Source organism: Rhinatrema bivittatum, chromosome 6, assembly GCF_901001135.1.
Source record: "Rhinatrema bivittatum chromosome 6, aRhiBiv1.1, whole genome shotgun sequence".
Classification (NCBI taxonomy): domain Eukaryota; kingdom Metazoa; phylum Chordata; class Amphibia; order Gymnophiona; family Rhinatrematidae; genus Rhinatrema; species Rhinatrema bivittatum.
In genome coordinates this window covers 271,245,403-271,261,076 of record NC_042620.1, presented here as the reverse complement: position 1 = coordinate 271,261,076, position 15,674 = coordinate 271,245,403, and the positions used below count along the sequence as shown (strand labels likewise).

General features: G+C 45.9%; 1 protein-coding gene and 5 non-coding genes across 7 annotated transcripts in view; all 6 read left to right on the top strand.

The window, feature by feature from the left end:
- DKC1 (dyskerin pseudouridine synthase 1) overlaps nt 1-15,674 on the top strand; it is a 53,501-nt gene that overhangs the window by 14,811 nt on the left and 23,016 nt on the right. For both annotated transcript variants that reach the window (XM_029607201.1, XM_029607200.1), the window contains exons 3-10: nt 2,184-2,270; nt 2,906-2,997; nt 3,391-3,575; nt 3,871-3,935; nt 9,631-9,757; nt 10,709-10,839; nt 11,487-11,630; nt 12,501-12,621. In XM_029607201.1, coding sequence (XP_029463061.1) covers nt 2,184-2,270; nt 2,906-2,997; nt 3,391-3,575; nt 3,871-3,935; nt 9,631-9,757; nt 10,709-10,839; nt 11,487-11,630; nt 12,501-12,621 — 952 coding nt within the window. The remainder of the gene's footprint in view (nt 1-2,183; nt 2,271-2,905; nt 2,998-3,390; nt 3,576-3,870; nt 3,936-9,630; nt 9,758-10,708; nt 10,840-11,486; nt 11,631-12,500; nt 12,622-15,674) is intronic.
- On the top strand, nt 9,234-9,471 carry LOC115094766. The gene has a single exon (XR_003857619.1). It is a non-coding gene; the product is annotated as a small nucleolar RNA SNORD17 (small nucleolar RNA).
- Nucleotides 10,390-10,465, top strand: LOC115094756. The gene has a single exon (XR_003857610.1). It is a non-coding gene; the product is annotated as a small nucleolar RNA SNORD83 (small nucleolar RNA).
- LOC115094763 lies at nt 10,913-11,048 on the top strand. The gene has a single exon (XR_003857616.1). It is a non-coding gene; the product is annotated as a small nucleolar RNA SNORA36 family (small nucleolar RNA).
- LOC115094757 lies at nt 12,304-12,379 on the top strand. The gene has a single exon (XR_003857611.1). It is a non-coding gene; the product is annotated as a small nucleolar RNA SNORD83 (small nucleolar RNA).
- LOC115094765 lies at nt 13,019-13,253 on the top strand. The gene has a single exon (XR_003857618.1). It is a non-coding gene; the product is annotated as a small nucleolar RNA SNORD17 (small nucleolar RNA).

Sequence of the window (15,674 nt, the reverse complement as noted above, 5' to 3'; positions counted from 1 at the left end):
TCGTTCCCACTCAGCGCGGGAACGGACGCCATTTTGGATTCCATTTGCACGGCGGCGCGAGCCACGGCGGGGGTGGGGAAATCCCCACGCCTTTATCTCCACGGCAGCGACCTCCGAGGGAGGCAGACCGAGTGGGGATGCTATAGACGCGGATGAGGAGAACCCTGAGGGGGCTTCGGACTCATCTTCATCCTCCTTTTCCTCTGAGTTTATTATGCTGCTGCATAAAGCTTTCAAAGCGAGGAAAGCAGCCAAGAGTCTGGAGGAAGAGGGGCCTACAACGAAGAAGCACGTCCTGCGGTCCACGACATCCCTGCCAATGGAAGTTTTCTCCTCAGAGTCTTCAGATCCGGAGGATAGGGATCTGAGGGCTATGCCTCTACCTGGGTCAGACCCGGAGGATGACCTTGACATGGGGGGCCCCCCCCCCAGTTCTTGAAGGAGATGACCCCAAGGTAGTCCGCCTTTTCCGGAGGGATGAGTTGGGCGCACTTATTCCCGTGGTGTTGGAGGAATTGGACATTGTTGCCCCTGCGGAGGACTCCCAGATGGGGTCCATTGATCCTGTCATGGTTGTTCTTCGTGGCTCCTCCTGGTCCTTCCTGTTCCATATTTCAGTTACGGACTTACTATTTTGGGAATGGGACACCCCGGATTTGGGTCTGAAAGTCAGTAAAGCAATGGATAAGCTGTATCCTTTACCAGAATAAGCCCTAGACCTCCTTCGTGTCCCCAAAGTAGATGCGGCGGTGTCTGGTCACCAAAAAGTCCACCATTCCGGTGACAGGATCTCCAGGATCCTAAGCTCGAAATCCAGCTCAAGAAAATTTTCGAGGTCTCCGTGCTGGGAGTGCGGGCTGCCTTGTGCAGCAGTTTCGCCTTGAGAGGAGGACTTCACTGGGTACAGCTCTTGCAGAATAACCCGTCTGTCGTGGAGGAAGCTGCGTTAGCTTACAGTGCAGATGCCCTTTATGACCTGCTCCGCACCTCGTCCAGGTCTATGGGTTCAGCTGTTTCAGCCCGCAGTCTACTCTGGCTGAGGAACTGGTCTGTAGATGTCTCCTTCAAAGCTCAATTGGGCTCTCTGCCTTTCAAAGGCAAACTGCTGTTTGGAAAGGATTTGGAAGACATGATTCAATCCTTGGGGGAGAACAAGGTTCATCGCCTGCCTGAGGACCCAAGGTGAGAGGTTCTTTTCCTACTCTGTCTCGGTTCCTCTGTCTCGGTTCTGGGGGTCTCGGAGGTTCTGCTCTTCCGGGTCATCTGGCTCCTCATCCAGACAGAGCTCAGGTAGGCAGCAGTCCTGGTCCCAGTCCTTTCAAGGGCATTGCTTCGGTAGGACTGGACCACCCCCAGGCTGCAGGGGGAACAAAATCCTCTCAATGAAATGAGGCCAGTCCATTCCTCTGTTCCCGTTGTAGGAGGCAGGTTGTCTCAGTTTTATGAGGAGTGGGCCAAAATAAAGTCAGACCAGCGGGTCCTCAATGTGATAAGAGTATGCTTTAGATTTTGCTTGGTGCCTTCACAACCGCTTTCTCATCTCCCCATGCTGGCCTTTAACTCTGGGAGTCCAGGTAGCGACACTGGGTTCTTTCCGGGGTAAAGTGCAGGGGTATCTTCTAATTGCATATACTGATGTTATACGGCTTCTTCAGGGAGCTAAGAACTTGCATTCTCAGGTGCAGAGCACTTGTCAAACTTGGAATCTGAATCTAGTGCTTAGAGGATTGTGTGAGGCTCAGTTTGAACCATTAAAGAGAGCTGCAGTTAAAGATTTGACTCTTAAAGTGGTTTTCTTGATGGCTATTTGTTCAGCCAGGAGAATTTCAGAGCTCCAGGCATTGTCGAGATCCCCTCCTACAGATGTCTGATTTGGGTATCTTTATGATTGGTGCCTTCTTTTCTGCCTGAGGTAGACTTGGTGTTCCTTCTTAGAGTTTCCAGCTTTTATGGATTTGGATTTCTCTCTGCCTCACTGGGGGGGAGGTTTAACATCAAATTTCTGTGCTGGACTCCAGATGTGAGAGGACTGCTATCCTGCTGACCTTGGAGAACGCGTTACAGGTAAGCAGTTCTGCTGAAATGTTCCCTGTTTACATAATAGTAGAGGCCGTGAAAAGTCTGTTTGCTTATGTTTGATGCATTTAGAATTTTTAGACTCTCTCCATTTTTTCCCCATCCAGGAAATACAACATACGGAAAGTTTTCTTATCAAACCAGAATCAAAAGTGGCTCAGTTGGATACCTCTCAGTGGCCATTACTGCTTAAGGTAAACCGTGCTGTTTTATGCCAGAAGCGTTCACGATACATATAGATAAGCTTCCACAAAAGTCTTAATGGGGATTCACCACCAGAAAAGTCACCAAGTGCCCTGTAAACTAACTTAACTCCTCTTGCACTTGGTTTGCCAGATGTTAATGCAAAGCTTTTATCTTGCATTGTTTCAGTTCAAATCTGGAGATTTTCCCCAAGGAATTTATATGCATGCAAGTCTTATAGAAACATCAGCCATCATGGAAATGAACAAAGAAAACCAGCATAACAGTTAAACGTTGTTCTACTCTTGTGATCGGCATGTGGCACTTGCAGCCCTGTTCCCCTCCCTGCTACCTCTACCTCAGTATTAAAGATTGTTCTATGTTAAACGTTCACGAAGCCATCAGCACCAGCCAATGTAGAATCCGCAAGAGATATTGGTCCTGAGTCCATCTGGCTGCATGCTATTAAATTCTTATTTTATGCATGCGGTTTAGGATTTGTAGGCATAAGAATGGTAGTCTGAAACTTAGGCTTGAGGCCTGTCATCACCACCTTAACAAAATTCCTGCTGTTGTCATTTTCATGCTGCTTGATTTCATACATAGCAAGCTTCTAATCTGCTTTTATTTTTTTTTTCCCTTCTAGAACTTTGACAAATTAAATATAAGGACTACACACTATACTCCTCTTCCTTCTGGGGCTAACCCCCTTAAAAGAGACATTGTTGAGTATGTGAGGTAAGTGTTGGGAGAGTGCAAGTAGGCTTGCTTTTTTTTTTTTTGTGTGTGTGTCACTAACTATCTGTTCCTGGTTCTCAGGAGCTGTGTGTGATGTACCCTCTTCATACAAATAAGAGATTTCTACTGGCAAATAACTTTCTGAAGTCTTAAAAGGCCAGTAGTTTGAAGTGAACTGTTTTGCCTGGCAATGTTGTACTTTCCAGTGCTAGTTGGAAATTCCTAGCCGGTGACACATATGGTGTACGTGAGACCGGCTTGACCATGAGTTGTGACCCGATTTGACTGCCTCACAGTCTGCGGATGCATTGTGTGGTGTCGTATGTGTTTTCTTGCTGCCCTGACATTCCCCTTTCATATCGGATTGTGTGAATTTGGTTATTTTGCTTGTAGAACAGGTTTCATTAACTTGGATAAGCCTGCCAATCCCTCTTCTCATGAAGTGGTAGCATGGATCCGCAGAATTTTGCGAGTGGAGAAGACTGGGCACAGTGGTACGCTGGACCCCAAGGTGACGGGCTGCCTGATAGTGTGCATAGAGCGTGCAACACGTCTTGTGAAATCACAGCAGAGTGCAGGTATGGGGATTAAACTGTTGGAAATAATAAAACATGCTTATGTGTCAGTCTGTGCACAATTTAAATTGTTTCAGCAGTAAATGTTTTAGTGGTTCAGGGCGCGAGTCAGCTGTTTTATTAATCCCCCTGTAAGGAATGACCCAGAAACATGATTTAAGAGGGAAATAAACCATGAAATATGGCAAATGAGGGTCTGGGAATTTAATTGGTTTGTCCTGAAATGTGATAACATCACCCAGCGTGGTGTACAGTGAACCCTAGTGGCCTGTCCTGACTACTCTTCTGTCGCTTCCAGGCAAAGAGTATGTGGGAATAGTTCGGCTGCACAGTGCTCTTGAGTCTGAAGGTCAGCTTTCTAGGGTAAGTCTGATTGCCTGAGAAACTCTTCTGTAGTGCCAGCTTGTAACGTTGATATGCTATACAGAGAAATTTAGTCTTACCTGTCTTCCTTTCCTTGGAACTTGCTGTGATAGACTAGATGTGCCAGCGGTAGAAACAGAACACCACTTTTCCAATGACAATCACCACGGGTATTAGTAGCAGTGCTGCACAGTGAAAAGCCAGTATATCATTAAAGCAAAAAACCCAGACTTGCTCAGTTTATTTTCTTTGCAGAACATGAGAAATTTCCTAGCATGTAGCCAGATGGCCTCGGGACCAATAGGCTATGCTCCCCTTTCGTTATATTGAGACGGAAGTTAGGTTTCAAAGCTGACATCATCCTACATAGACCCCTGCAGTGACCTCGGCCCTTCAGTATTTCTCTGTCTCCAGCAGATAGTAGATATACCTCTCCCTATGTGGATTGCTGTATGTTTTGGAAGGAGAAATTCTACTTTTAAATTGGAGAAAAAATTGAGCCCCGCTCTCCTGTGCTGATTCCCTAAGGTCCTTCCCCAAGTTGAGAAGTCCTGAGGCGATTTCAGAGATCCATTTGAGGTGTGCCTTGGTCTGGCAGCCAGTTCCTGGCATGGACTTTGCTTAAATTGCTGAAAAGCAGCAGGTGCAGGAAGCAGTGTGTGGTGGTAACGGCTAAAGCTCTCTCCCCCCGAAGCTAGAGACAGTCTCCGTACTTAGCCGGTAAGCCCTGAGCCCAGGTAAGTGTTGAAGAAAAAATATATTTTTTCTTGGGTGGAATTCTAGCAGGGCCTTAAACCTTTGTTCAGGTGCACTCAGCTGCTGCCCCTGCCTGGACTGAGCACCAGCTGGGAAGGCCTCGCCTTGTCAGCATGCTTCGGGACATGCCTCACCAAGGGTATCCCTGACAAGGGACCTAGACATCATGGAAGACAAAGGGGATGCAGACTCATTGGAGGACTGGGAAATCCCTTTAGGCTTGGAGCCATACCGTACTATGACGGTTTTTCCACAGAGATGAATTGCCATCTTGGTTTCCCAGACCCTGAAGACTGAGTTCCTGGCGTGAACCCTTTGACGGAACCAAAGAAGAATCCCATCCTGGTGTGTCTACGGAAAGCCTCTTGCTATTTCCCAATGCTGGAAGCCATCAAGGAGTTGATTGACCTGGAGTGGGACGCCCCGGAAGCCAGCTTTAAAGGAGGTCAGGCATTGGAGGCTCTGGGCCCGGCGGCCAAAGTACGCCTGCATTTCCTGAGGAGGATACCCAGGTCTGCGCCATTTTGAAGCAAACTATCCCAGTAGAGGGAGCAGAGGCCTTGAAGGATGCGCACGATAGGTGGTTGGAGTTCATCCTTAAGCAAGCCTTTGACGTGACAGCAATGACACTGCAGATAACGTCCTGTTGGTGGATCATTTGTATCTGCTTTTCTCAAGGGAGGCAGATAGCTCGGGCGCATTCCAGAGAGGTGATGGAGCCTGCCGTGGTCTTCCTAGCGGATGCAAGCTCTGACCTAGTGCGTATCTCGGCCGGAGGAGTAGCCTCAGTGGTGGTGGCCAGAAGACTGCTGTGGCTGTGAAATTGGTCAGTGGATGTAAACCTCACAAAGATGCCCTTTATGGGATCCCTCCTATTCAGAAGTGAGTTGGAAAAATTGGCCAGTAAGTGGGGTGAATCTCCAGTACCGCAGCTAGCGGAAGATATAAGAAAAAAGTCACAGCGCCTGTCGCCCATGATGGATCGAGCCAGCGGCTCCCTGTGCTTTTGGCCCCACAGAAACTCATCATTTCAGACATCTCGACCCTCAGGAAGTTCTCTGTCTTTTCGGAGCCGACAACCAAAAAGAGGAACTGGTTCGGGCTTAGGTTTGACCCGAACTTCCAAATGAAGTTTGGCCGACCCATCCATGGGCCGAGGAAATAGGGGGCAGACTATCCCTTTTCTATCGGCGGTGGGTCAAGATCACGTCAGACAAATGGGTACTGGACAGCATATGAAGTATATGCTCTGGAATTTTGCAGCGTGCCTCTGGACATGTTCATGTCACCTTGTCACTCCCAGCACAAGAAACTGGCAGTGGAATCTACATTGATAAGGCTTCTCAGTTTGAGGGCTATAACTCCGGTACCTAAACCCCAGTAAAATACGGGGCATTATTCCATCTATTTTATCGTACCCAAGAAGGAGGGTTCATTTTGTCCTATCCTGGACCTCGCGCGTCAATTGTCATCTGCAGATAATTCACTTCCACATGGAAACTATTCATTCTGTCATAATGGCCGTACAACTGGGAGAGTTCTTAACCTCCCTGAACTTCTTGGGGACGTACCTTCATATTCCAATCCATCAAGACTACCAGCGTTTCCTACACTTTGTGGTACTGGGCTGCCTTTATTAGTTGCACCCTTACTTAGACAACAGGCTGATCCAGACTAAGTCATTGGAAGAGAGCCTCCAGGTGACCAGCAGGTCATGTCCCTGCTAATTTTCGTTCCTGCAGTACCACTGATAAGTCCAGATGCCCGCCCGGGAGAATGGAAAAGCATGGAGAGAGTCTGCATGACCTGCCTGTATTTCTTACCTCTTTGTGTGTCTCTGAAGAATGGCCAGGTTCTTTTTCTGATGGTTTGTTTTTTTTTTACCTTATTTCTCTGCTCATTATGGGGAAGGTTGTGTTCAAAGTTAAGTGAATTTTATCTTGCTTGGGTACAGATTTATGCTGAAGTGGTGCAGGTGGCATACCGGGTTAAGAGGTGGTGGCTTCAAAACGTGCTCTGTCTCCATCTGCTGGAAGGGAGGCAAAACCTAACTGTCTGCACTGATCTGTGGTACTACAGGAACGAAAATTAGGTAAGAACCAGTTTTCCTTTAGTATGATATCTCAAATGTTCAGAACCGGTGCGCAAGACGGACCATTTGTTTGTTCCTCACAGTGGAAGGAAACAAGCGAAGCATCTTCGGGAACTACCATATCTCGCTGGATCAAGGAAGTAACCGAGGGAGCTTATGTAGAGGCAGGGAAGCCTTTACCCCTTCAGGTTAAAGCTCATTCTACTGGGGCCCAGGTAGTATCCTGGGCGGTAGCTAAGCTACTGTCTCCCGTTGATATTTGCCGAGCAGCGACATGGTCTTCCTTGCACACCTTCTCCAGGTTCTATCGCTTGGATGTCCAGGCCCAAGTGGATTAAGCCTTTGTGAGGGTGGTTCTAACCGGACCGCGGACAGCCTCCTGCCCTGTTTGGGAGTAGCTTTAGTACACCCCATTGGTCCTGAGTCCATCTGGCTACACTCTAGGAAATGGAGAAATTACTTACCTGATAATTTCGTTTTCCTTAGTGTAGACAAATGGACTCTGCATCCTGCCCATGAACAGTGCTAAGGAATCGCCCATGAGGTGAATCTTGGTTCCAAGAGGTTATGTGTAAGCAGTCGCCCTATCCCTAGATCAGGGCATCTATAATATTGCTGGGATTCAGCACTTATGTTTTTAGTCTTTAATCAAGTTATTAAGCTGTATTCAAATTTTATTATAGTTTTTCAATAGTATGTCCACAATGGCTTTTGAAGTGAATACTGAATGGCTGAGGTCAGTGCAGGGGTGTATCTAGGGTGATGTCAGCTTTGAAACCTGATTCAGTCTCCATCTCCTAGCACATGACCCATTGGTCCTGAGTCCATCTGTCTACACTGCAGAAAACAAAATTATCAGCTACATAATTTCTCCATTCTTTTGACAGATATTTAGTGTGTTCTGCAGATAGTCTTTTTGACTTAGATAAAGATGGCATAAATGTCAGTTTTGCTTTTAAATCGGAAGGCTTCTCATCTGCATTCTCGGAATCAGAATGTCAGGGTAAAATTAAATCAGATTTTTGTATGTTCATCATATGGTCCATAGATATCTAAAATTCACTAATCCCATTTGGAAGACCAGTAGGCTGGTTTTTGTTCTTTTTAGAGTCTTTGAAAAGTGAAGTAGTTTCAAAGTCCTTTTTATCCAGGTGGATTAAGGAAACTTATTTCCTCATTTTATGTCTTAAAGGGGCATTTTGTTCCTTTGTGCTGTGGACATCCTCTTGAGCAGAAGCTAAAGTGCTTGATTGGCGTGTAAGCTTGCTACTTAACCTTTGTTACATTCCTTTAATTAGCACTACAAGTTGGATATACTAGCCAAGCAATACGTGGTTTTTGAATCAGGAGTTCTTAAAGCTGCCCTTTCTTCCTTCCCAAGTTTGGGCTTGGGTAATTTCCGTGCGTTTGGATTGGTCTAACAAGATAACTTCCTTCCATTGAATCTTGCTAGACAAGTCAAGGAGCTTCCTGAGAATGTCGGTGGCTGCACTGCACTCTTAGGTTGAGGTTCTCGGGGTTGTAGAGTTTCATTCTTTTGGGGTGAACAGAAGGATTCTCAATCTTTGTCTGTTCTCTTCCCCAATACTGTTGAAGGGAGAAGAACTTGTTTTGGAAGATTTCTTGTGTTGTGTGGAAAGTTTCAAGCGTTTTACTTCTGTTGCTTTGATGTAAGGATTCTGGCAATTGCCTGTGCTGCACTATTCTATATTCCAGTGATACGGTCACTTAAATTTGTAGTTCCCCGTATGTACCCGGATCAGTCCAGAGTGCTGGGTTATGCCTCCCTTCCAGCAGATGGAGACAGAGAAAAACTTGAGGAACACCCCCTCTTATACCGGTGTGCCACCTGCGATCTTTCAGTATTTCTGTCTCCAGTAGATGAAGGTGTCAGAACCTGTGGTCCTGATCCTTTAAAATTTGTAGTTCTCTCTATATCTGGTAGGATGGTATAAACCCATGCATCTGGACTGGTCTAGTAGGATTCAAGGAAAAGGAAATTATCAGGTAAGGCTAAATGTCTCCATGTTTTATGTACTTCATACTTTAAGAAGAGTGAATGTTCTAGATTTTAGCAGTTGTACTACATTACAAGTAGTAGTCTCTACTTGTCACTGAAATAGTAAACCATATTTTCAATCTTAAAGCTAAAGTTTGTGAGCTGGAGCTCATAGTTTCCAAACTGAAGGGCATGTATATATCTTGGCCTTTGTAAGATAGCTCAATTCTTGTACTGTGAATTCTGCTGTGCAGAAAATAAACTGGAAGCACATTTGGCAAAACACTAATTAGTGTTTTTCACTGCATTTTTTGATCCCAGATTCCACATTTTCTGTTGCTGTTAAGCAGTTTTTGTCCCCACTCAAACCGTTTAGCGAGTATTTTGATACTGGGCTTGCTCATGTGCTCCCCTCTTCTCTTCTTTGTTGCTTATGCTGCCTTCCCTGTATGTGACATGATGTTGCAGTTTATCCATTCTCTGAGTGCCACTGCACTGCCGCTCCTGCAGCATGTGGCTTCCTGTTTCTGGGTCTCCATGTCCTCTCTCTCTCTCCAAATGCCTCCACAGTGTTCTACTGCGTGCTGCTAGTGTTGGGGGAGTCTGCAGGGGCGGACAGGGCAGACATGAGATGCAGGCCTTATCACAGAGCCTCATCTCCACAAAGATGAATGAGCGAATCTGATCATGTATGGTGGAAGTGCTTCCCTTATTTTCTTGTGCTGCTTAACTTTCAAGTGAATCTTGTTATGGAAATGGACAAATGTTTGATTCCCATTTAATAAGGTGAGAAAACCTATGTTACCTGTGGGTTAAACCTGAACTTGGTTTCTCTGCTTGACCTCCAGGCTCTTGAAACTCTGACAGGTGCAGTCTTCCAGCGACCTCCCCTCATTGCTGCTGTCAAGAGGCAGCTGAGAGTTAGAACCATCTACGAGAGCAAGCTTGTAGAGTATGATCCTGAGAGCAGATTGGGTAAGGTACAGAAATCAGATTGGAGCTTCTTCTGGAGGCTCATTCTGACTAATGCAGAGGGGTGTGCAAGCTATGGCCCGCGGGCCACATTCAGCTCATGGCAGTGCAAGTGGCCAGGCTTGGCAATATCACCACTTTGTCCTCACCTTCCACCTAGTGGCCTTCCATTTAGGTAGAGCCTTACAATTTGGCCCGAGGGCCAAAATGTTTGCCCACCTCTGCTCTAGTGGCACAAGCACTGAGACAGAGCGGCTTCTGAGATTCTCAATGTTCCTGTACTTTGGTAGCTTTCATGCAGTTCGCATAATTTATAGATTGTTCATCCTGGAAGTGGCTGTTATATATATTTTTCAAAAAGGTAGATACCCTGTTGGGATGATAGGTCCAGTTTTTTTGTGGTAAAATATTGTAAAGGATGGCAAAAACACTTAATTCTCTGGGTTGTGGGGTGCTTTGTTTTTTTGTTTTTGGTTTTTTTTTTACATGATGTGACAAGTAAGGGATGGAGATGTAAGAGCATGTGCTTTACAACAGGGAAATGAAGATTGTGACACTAAAACAGGTGTCATGGCATAAGCTGGTGTCCCGCTGCTTCGTGGCTTAATCTTTAATATAGAGTCTGGCATCACTGAGCCAAATGATGACAAGCAGATTTCATTAGCACTCTGTGTGAAGATGACTCTCATCTATCACCCAATGCTGATGGCTCAGTTGCGACTCCATCCTTGTGTCAGACACAGGTGTCACGGGCTCTTGTGAAAGTTCCCATCGGCACTGCGGCATAGCATTAGGGCACAGGACTCAAACAGCTCTGCGATCTACCGCTAAATGTTTTCAGTTTGCAGAAGGCAGGTGCTTGTTGACCTGTGGAAGAACGGTCAACTGCTTAGCGTTTGTTACATGGGAGGATTGCGTATAACTCGTTTTGCCTTATGCTTGTGCATACTGCAGGTATCTTCTGGATAAGCTGCGAGGCAGGCACCTACATCCGGACACTGTGTGTACATGTAGGCCTGCTGCTGGGGGTTGGAGGGCAGATGCAGGAGCTGCGACGGGTTCGTTCTGGAGTCCTTGGAGAGAAGGTATCCTTGGCTTTTTTTTTTTTTCCCACCTCCCCAGTTATTTATATATATATAAGGTTTCTTATCTTGTCTTACCCAGAGTGTTGAGTTCGGTTCAGGGCAGCATTCCCTGTTCTGGTAATTAAACTTTGGGACAGTGAAACAGGCTGGGGGAGGAAGTCTGAGATGCGGGGGACAATTAAGCCTCCTCAATCTCTCAGCCCACACAAGTCTTGCTCTTATTGAAACAGCAGACATTGAGGATTAGAAGGCCAGAGTCAGCCTTGTATAGCAAATCTTTTGGTTGCTCTTCTAGCATTCAGCTCTGGGCAAGAAGTTATTTTGTGGATTTGTACGCAGTTAAACCAACTTATTTGGAGGAAAAATAGCAAGTGCTTTGAGGATTTTTTTTCTATTAGCACTGGTGTAGCACTGTCCATCACACTTTTATCATGTAATCTGATTTGAAATGTGTATCCATTGTTTGGTTTCATTGTGTTTTCTTACTCCACTACTTGGGGAGGTCACAGTAGATTTTGTTCATGCAACTTCTCTCATTGGGAGTGTCTGTGGGCCATGGAGGTTTTACCAGTGTAGTCTTTAGATGCCTGTGCATACTTATCTGCGTGGGAAGGTGCCTAAAGCTTCACAGTGTGTGCATTCTTCAGGACAACATGGTGACTATGCACGACGTGCTAGATGCACAGTGGCAATATGACAACAACAAGGATGAGACCTACCTGCGACGAGTCATTTATCCGCTGGAGAAGCTGCTGACATCCCACAAACGCCTTGTTATGAAAGACAGTGCGGTGAGTTCAGCACCTACCACCTCGCCCCCTGCCCTCCCCTCTCCTCTTACAGATTGGATTCTTGTGGAACAGTGAATTGATGCAGATCTTGAAATTGTTGGGAGCGTATTTGGTTTAGGTAAAGCTGATGAAGTTATGAACTTGATGTGTGAATACATGGTACGGTCATAGCCTGGTGAGCACGGGCAGCAATTTCTGCTGTGTACTATGCAGGGATAGTTATGGGATGTTGCTGGTCAGGACTGGTGGCTTTTGGCCTTTGCGTACAGAAAATTGTAGTGTAATGGTCTCTGATGTATGATTTCATTGTTGATAGAACCTCATCAGTACTATTATCTTTCACTAATGATTCTGACTCCCTGTTTCTCTAAATTTGAGGCTTAATTCAGAAAGGAATGTGTGGCTTTGTCAACAGATATAGGGAAGCAGATAAATCCACACATTCCTTTCTGAGTTAGCCCTCAAAGCCTATTCAGGCTGTAAAGGCCAGGCTGGAATTTTGTACTTGTTTTGTGTGGGAGGTGGCAGTCTCATCTGAGAGGGATTAATGCGAGGCTGACTAGTGTTTTTTCAGCTTCTATTTCTGGTGCTAGTCTTCCTCTTCAGCACAACCTTGTCAGTGGTTCCCTGACACCTAGCATCTCCCCCCCATACAATCCCTGTATTGCCCGGAGCCAAATGATGTGAAGCAGATTTCATTAACACGCTGTGTGAAGATGACTTACATCTATCACCCAATGCTGATGGCTCTGCCCGACTGTATCCATTCTTTATGTAGAATATGTATTTCTTTAATGGAAAATTGTCTTCTAGGTTGGGAGATACTACTCTGGGAAGTTGCCTTAAACCTCTGTTTCACTCCCTTTTTAGGTGAATGCAATCTGCTATGGTGCCAAGATCATGCTTCCTGGTGTACTTCGGTACGAAGATGGCATTGAGGTCAATCAGGAAATTGTGGTCGTTACGACCAAAGGAGAAGCCATCTGCATTGGTAAGCCCAGCATTCTAAGTAGGTGGCACGAGCTATCAGGACTTCTATGAACAGGCCGTCAATTAGGATCTTGATACATGGCATATTCTTGTTAAGGTGCCTGGATATTGCTGTGTAACATTTCCTCTCAAATCTTAGTGTACAGGCACAGCCCTTCTTAATGTGTTGTGAAAGAGCAGAGCTCAAAGGCCTGACTTCTGTGCAGAGGTCTTTATTCCTCTGCAATGCCACAAATAGTAATTCATTGAGCTTCTCTTCCTGTCCCTCTGGGTTGGTGTGAGGTATTGCACTGCTTCATGGGGATATAAACAAAATTTCTATTCATGTTTCCAAAATTTATAAGCAAAGAAAAGTGAGCAGATGCAGTTTGCTTTGACTTTTGCTGCCTTCCCTGTATGTGATGTGATGATGAAGTTTATCCATTCTCTGAGTGCCACTGCACTGCTCCTGCGACGTGCGGATTCCTGTCTAGGTATCTTCATGTCCCAGTCTCTGGATTGCTCTGGTGATGCAGTGTTCTACTGCTTGCTGTTGGCATCCAGGGATTGTATGCAGGGGTGGACAGGGGCAGTATGGGATGCAGTTCTAATCAGTTCTCATCTCAACAAAGATGAATGAAGGAATCTGATCACATACCTTGGGAGTAGGAAATATTTGTTAATCCAGAAATGTCACTGCTTACTAACATAAGAACATAGTTCTGAAAAATGTCAGCTATATCGTAAGGAACTGACTGCGCTATTCTCATGGGGATGCATGAGAAGTAAAGCAATGTGCAGTAACTCCTCAATTTCAATTGTGTGTTTTTTTGTTTTGGTTTTTTTTTTTGTTCTATGGCTGATATGCTACTGTGACAAGACTAAATCGGGGACTCTATGTACCAAGATCAGTCGAGACTGCTGGGTTTTGCCTCCCTACCAGTAGCTAGAGACAGAGAAAGTTTCACTGACGCTGCTTCATAACCCAGTGTGCCACCTGCAGTCCCTCAGTATTTGGCTCCGGCAGATGGTAATTTGTGTAAAACCTGCAGTCTGGAGAGAGAGAGAAAATTTAAGAGACATTTTCTGGATCCTGCCATGGGGATGTGAGGTCCTGGTGGAGCCAGCCCTCCCTGGTTTGAGGTGGACTAGCAGGGAGGAGGTTGGTGACCCTTCTGAAAGCTGGATGGGGTGGTCATCTGATGATCCAGATTCTTCATCCTCCACGAGACAGTGGTAGAACCTGAAGGCAGTTCTGCACTGCAAGCCCAGTGGAGCAGGGAAGTATCCCTTTTATACGATTTATCCTGGATTGGGTCGATAAAGTTTTTGGCAAAAGGCGTAGAGACGGACAAAGCTAGTGGTCTGGTGCTTTGCTGCTCTGCCATGTGGCCTGCACTCCTGGAACCGGAACCTCTGCAAAAAAAAAACCAAAAAACAAGTTTTGGTTTCTATGTATCTTCATTTGTTCTGAGAGTGAAAAAAACAAAATTTAGTTAGAGGAATCTGTGCAGCAATGGGGTTCCAGGGTGGGGAGCTTCCTTAACAGCTCGGGGAGCTCGGTGATGGGGGGGGGGGGGGGGGTTTCAGCAGCTTCTCTGCCTGCGGAGGAGACTGGGTGTTGCGTCCATGGCACTGAGGGACTGTTCTCCTGCTTGCTGTGTTGCGGGTTTGGGGGGGGGGAGTCATGACCACACCAGCAGGACAAGCCTCACGGGTCACTGGGTCTAGCGCTGAGACTTTTTCCTCTCAGCACAGAAACAGCGGCCATTTTCGATTTCCTAGCAGCATTGGTGGGAGAGGGAAGGTAATCCCCTCTTCAACTATCCCCAGCGGTTCCCGGAACAATAAGGTACAGAGACACACACATGTACCGAGAAGAAGTCTCTGCTTCTGGTAGGGGGGGGTCTTCTGCTGGTTTTAATTTGCTTGTGTGCAATGCTTGTTCCTCTTCATTCGGGCAAGCCAGTCCACACTGGTTGTGCAATTCAATCAGCAGGTGGAGGCAGAGAACAAGGACTCGTCGTCCCTTTCATATAGCTCATTACAGCCAGTATTTTTCTTCAAAAGCAACTGTGGACACTAAACCACCTAAACGTTACTGCGTGCTACCAACAATCACTATTCAAAATAGAACGCTCTTCCATTTTTATTTTTTTTTAAACATAATGAAAGCACTGGATTCAGCTCCGCCAAGAGTCTCATAGGGAAAACTGTAAAATGAATATCCTTGGGGCGTAGTGATGGCATCATGGTGAAGAGCTGCTCTTTCCTCCTCCTCTCTTGAAGCTGGCAGTGTTTCTTACTTTTTTTTTTTTTTTTTTTTAACTGTGCCTGATCCTGTGTCGTCCTTGTAGTTCTTAGTGGCGGGTGTCGGCGACATTCTGGAGGTCTATTTTTGCAGCATAAATGTCGGTGCACAAAGAATCTGGCAACTGACAAAGTGTGCAGTGGAGAAGACAAGATGGTGCCAGAAGCAGGCCCGACCTCTGGAGGCCTTTCTGATGCAGCGCTGCACAAAGGAAAATTGGTTCTTACCTGCTAATTTTCGTTCCTGTAGTACTACGGATCAGTCCAGACGGCTGGGTTGAGCCTCCTGTCCAGCAGAGGGAGACAGAGAAAAACTGAAAATGTTTCCTATATTAGGACAGTACTCACCCCTACATCCCTTCAGTATAATCGATAGCATAGAAAACCAGGATAAGATCAAGCAAGTAAACTGTAACTTTCAAAATGAAACAAGAAATTCAAACATGTATGAAAAATGCTCTTACACAGCTATCTCTCTCTCTAGGAAAAAAAAAAAAAAAAAAATATCCACGCCGGATCCTGATATGGATGTAGGGGGTACGGACCCGGTTGAGGGGGATGATCCTCAGATACTCCGCTTATTTCATAAGGAAGAACTGGATCCCTTGATTGCCCATGTTCTTCGGGAACTAAAGATTCCAGTACCCCAGGTTGACTCCAATTCCCAGCCAGGGGATTTTGAATTAGACGGGCTCCGCATGCCTGCGCATGCCTTTCCTTTTCATAATAAACTGTTTCAGCTTGTTTCCCAGGAATGGGATAATC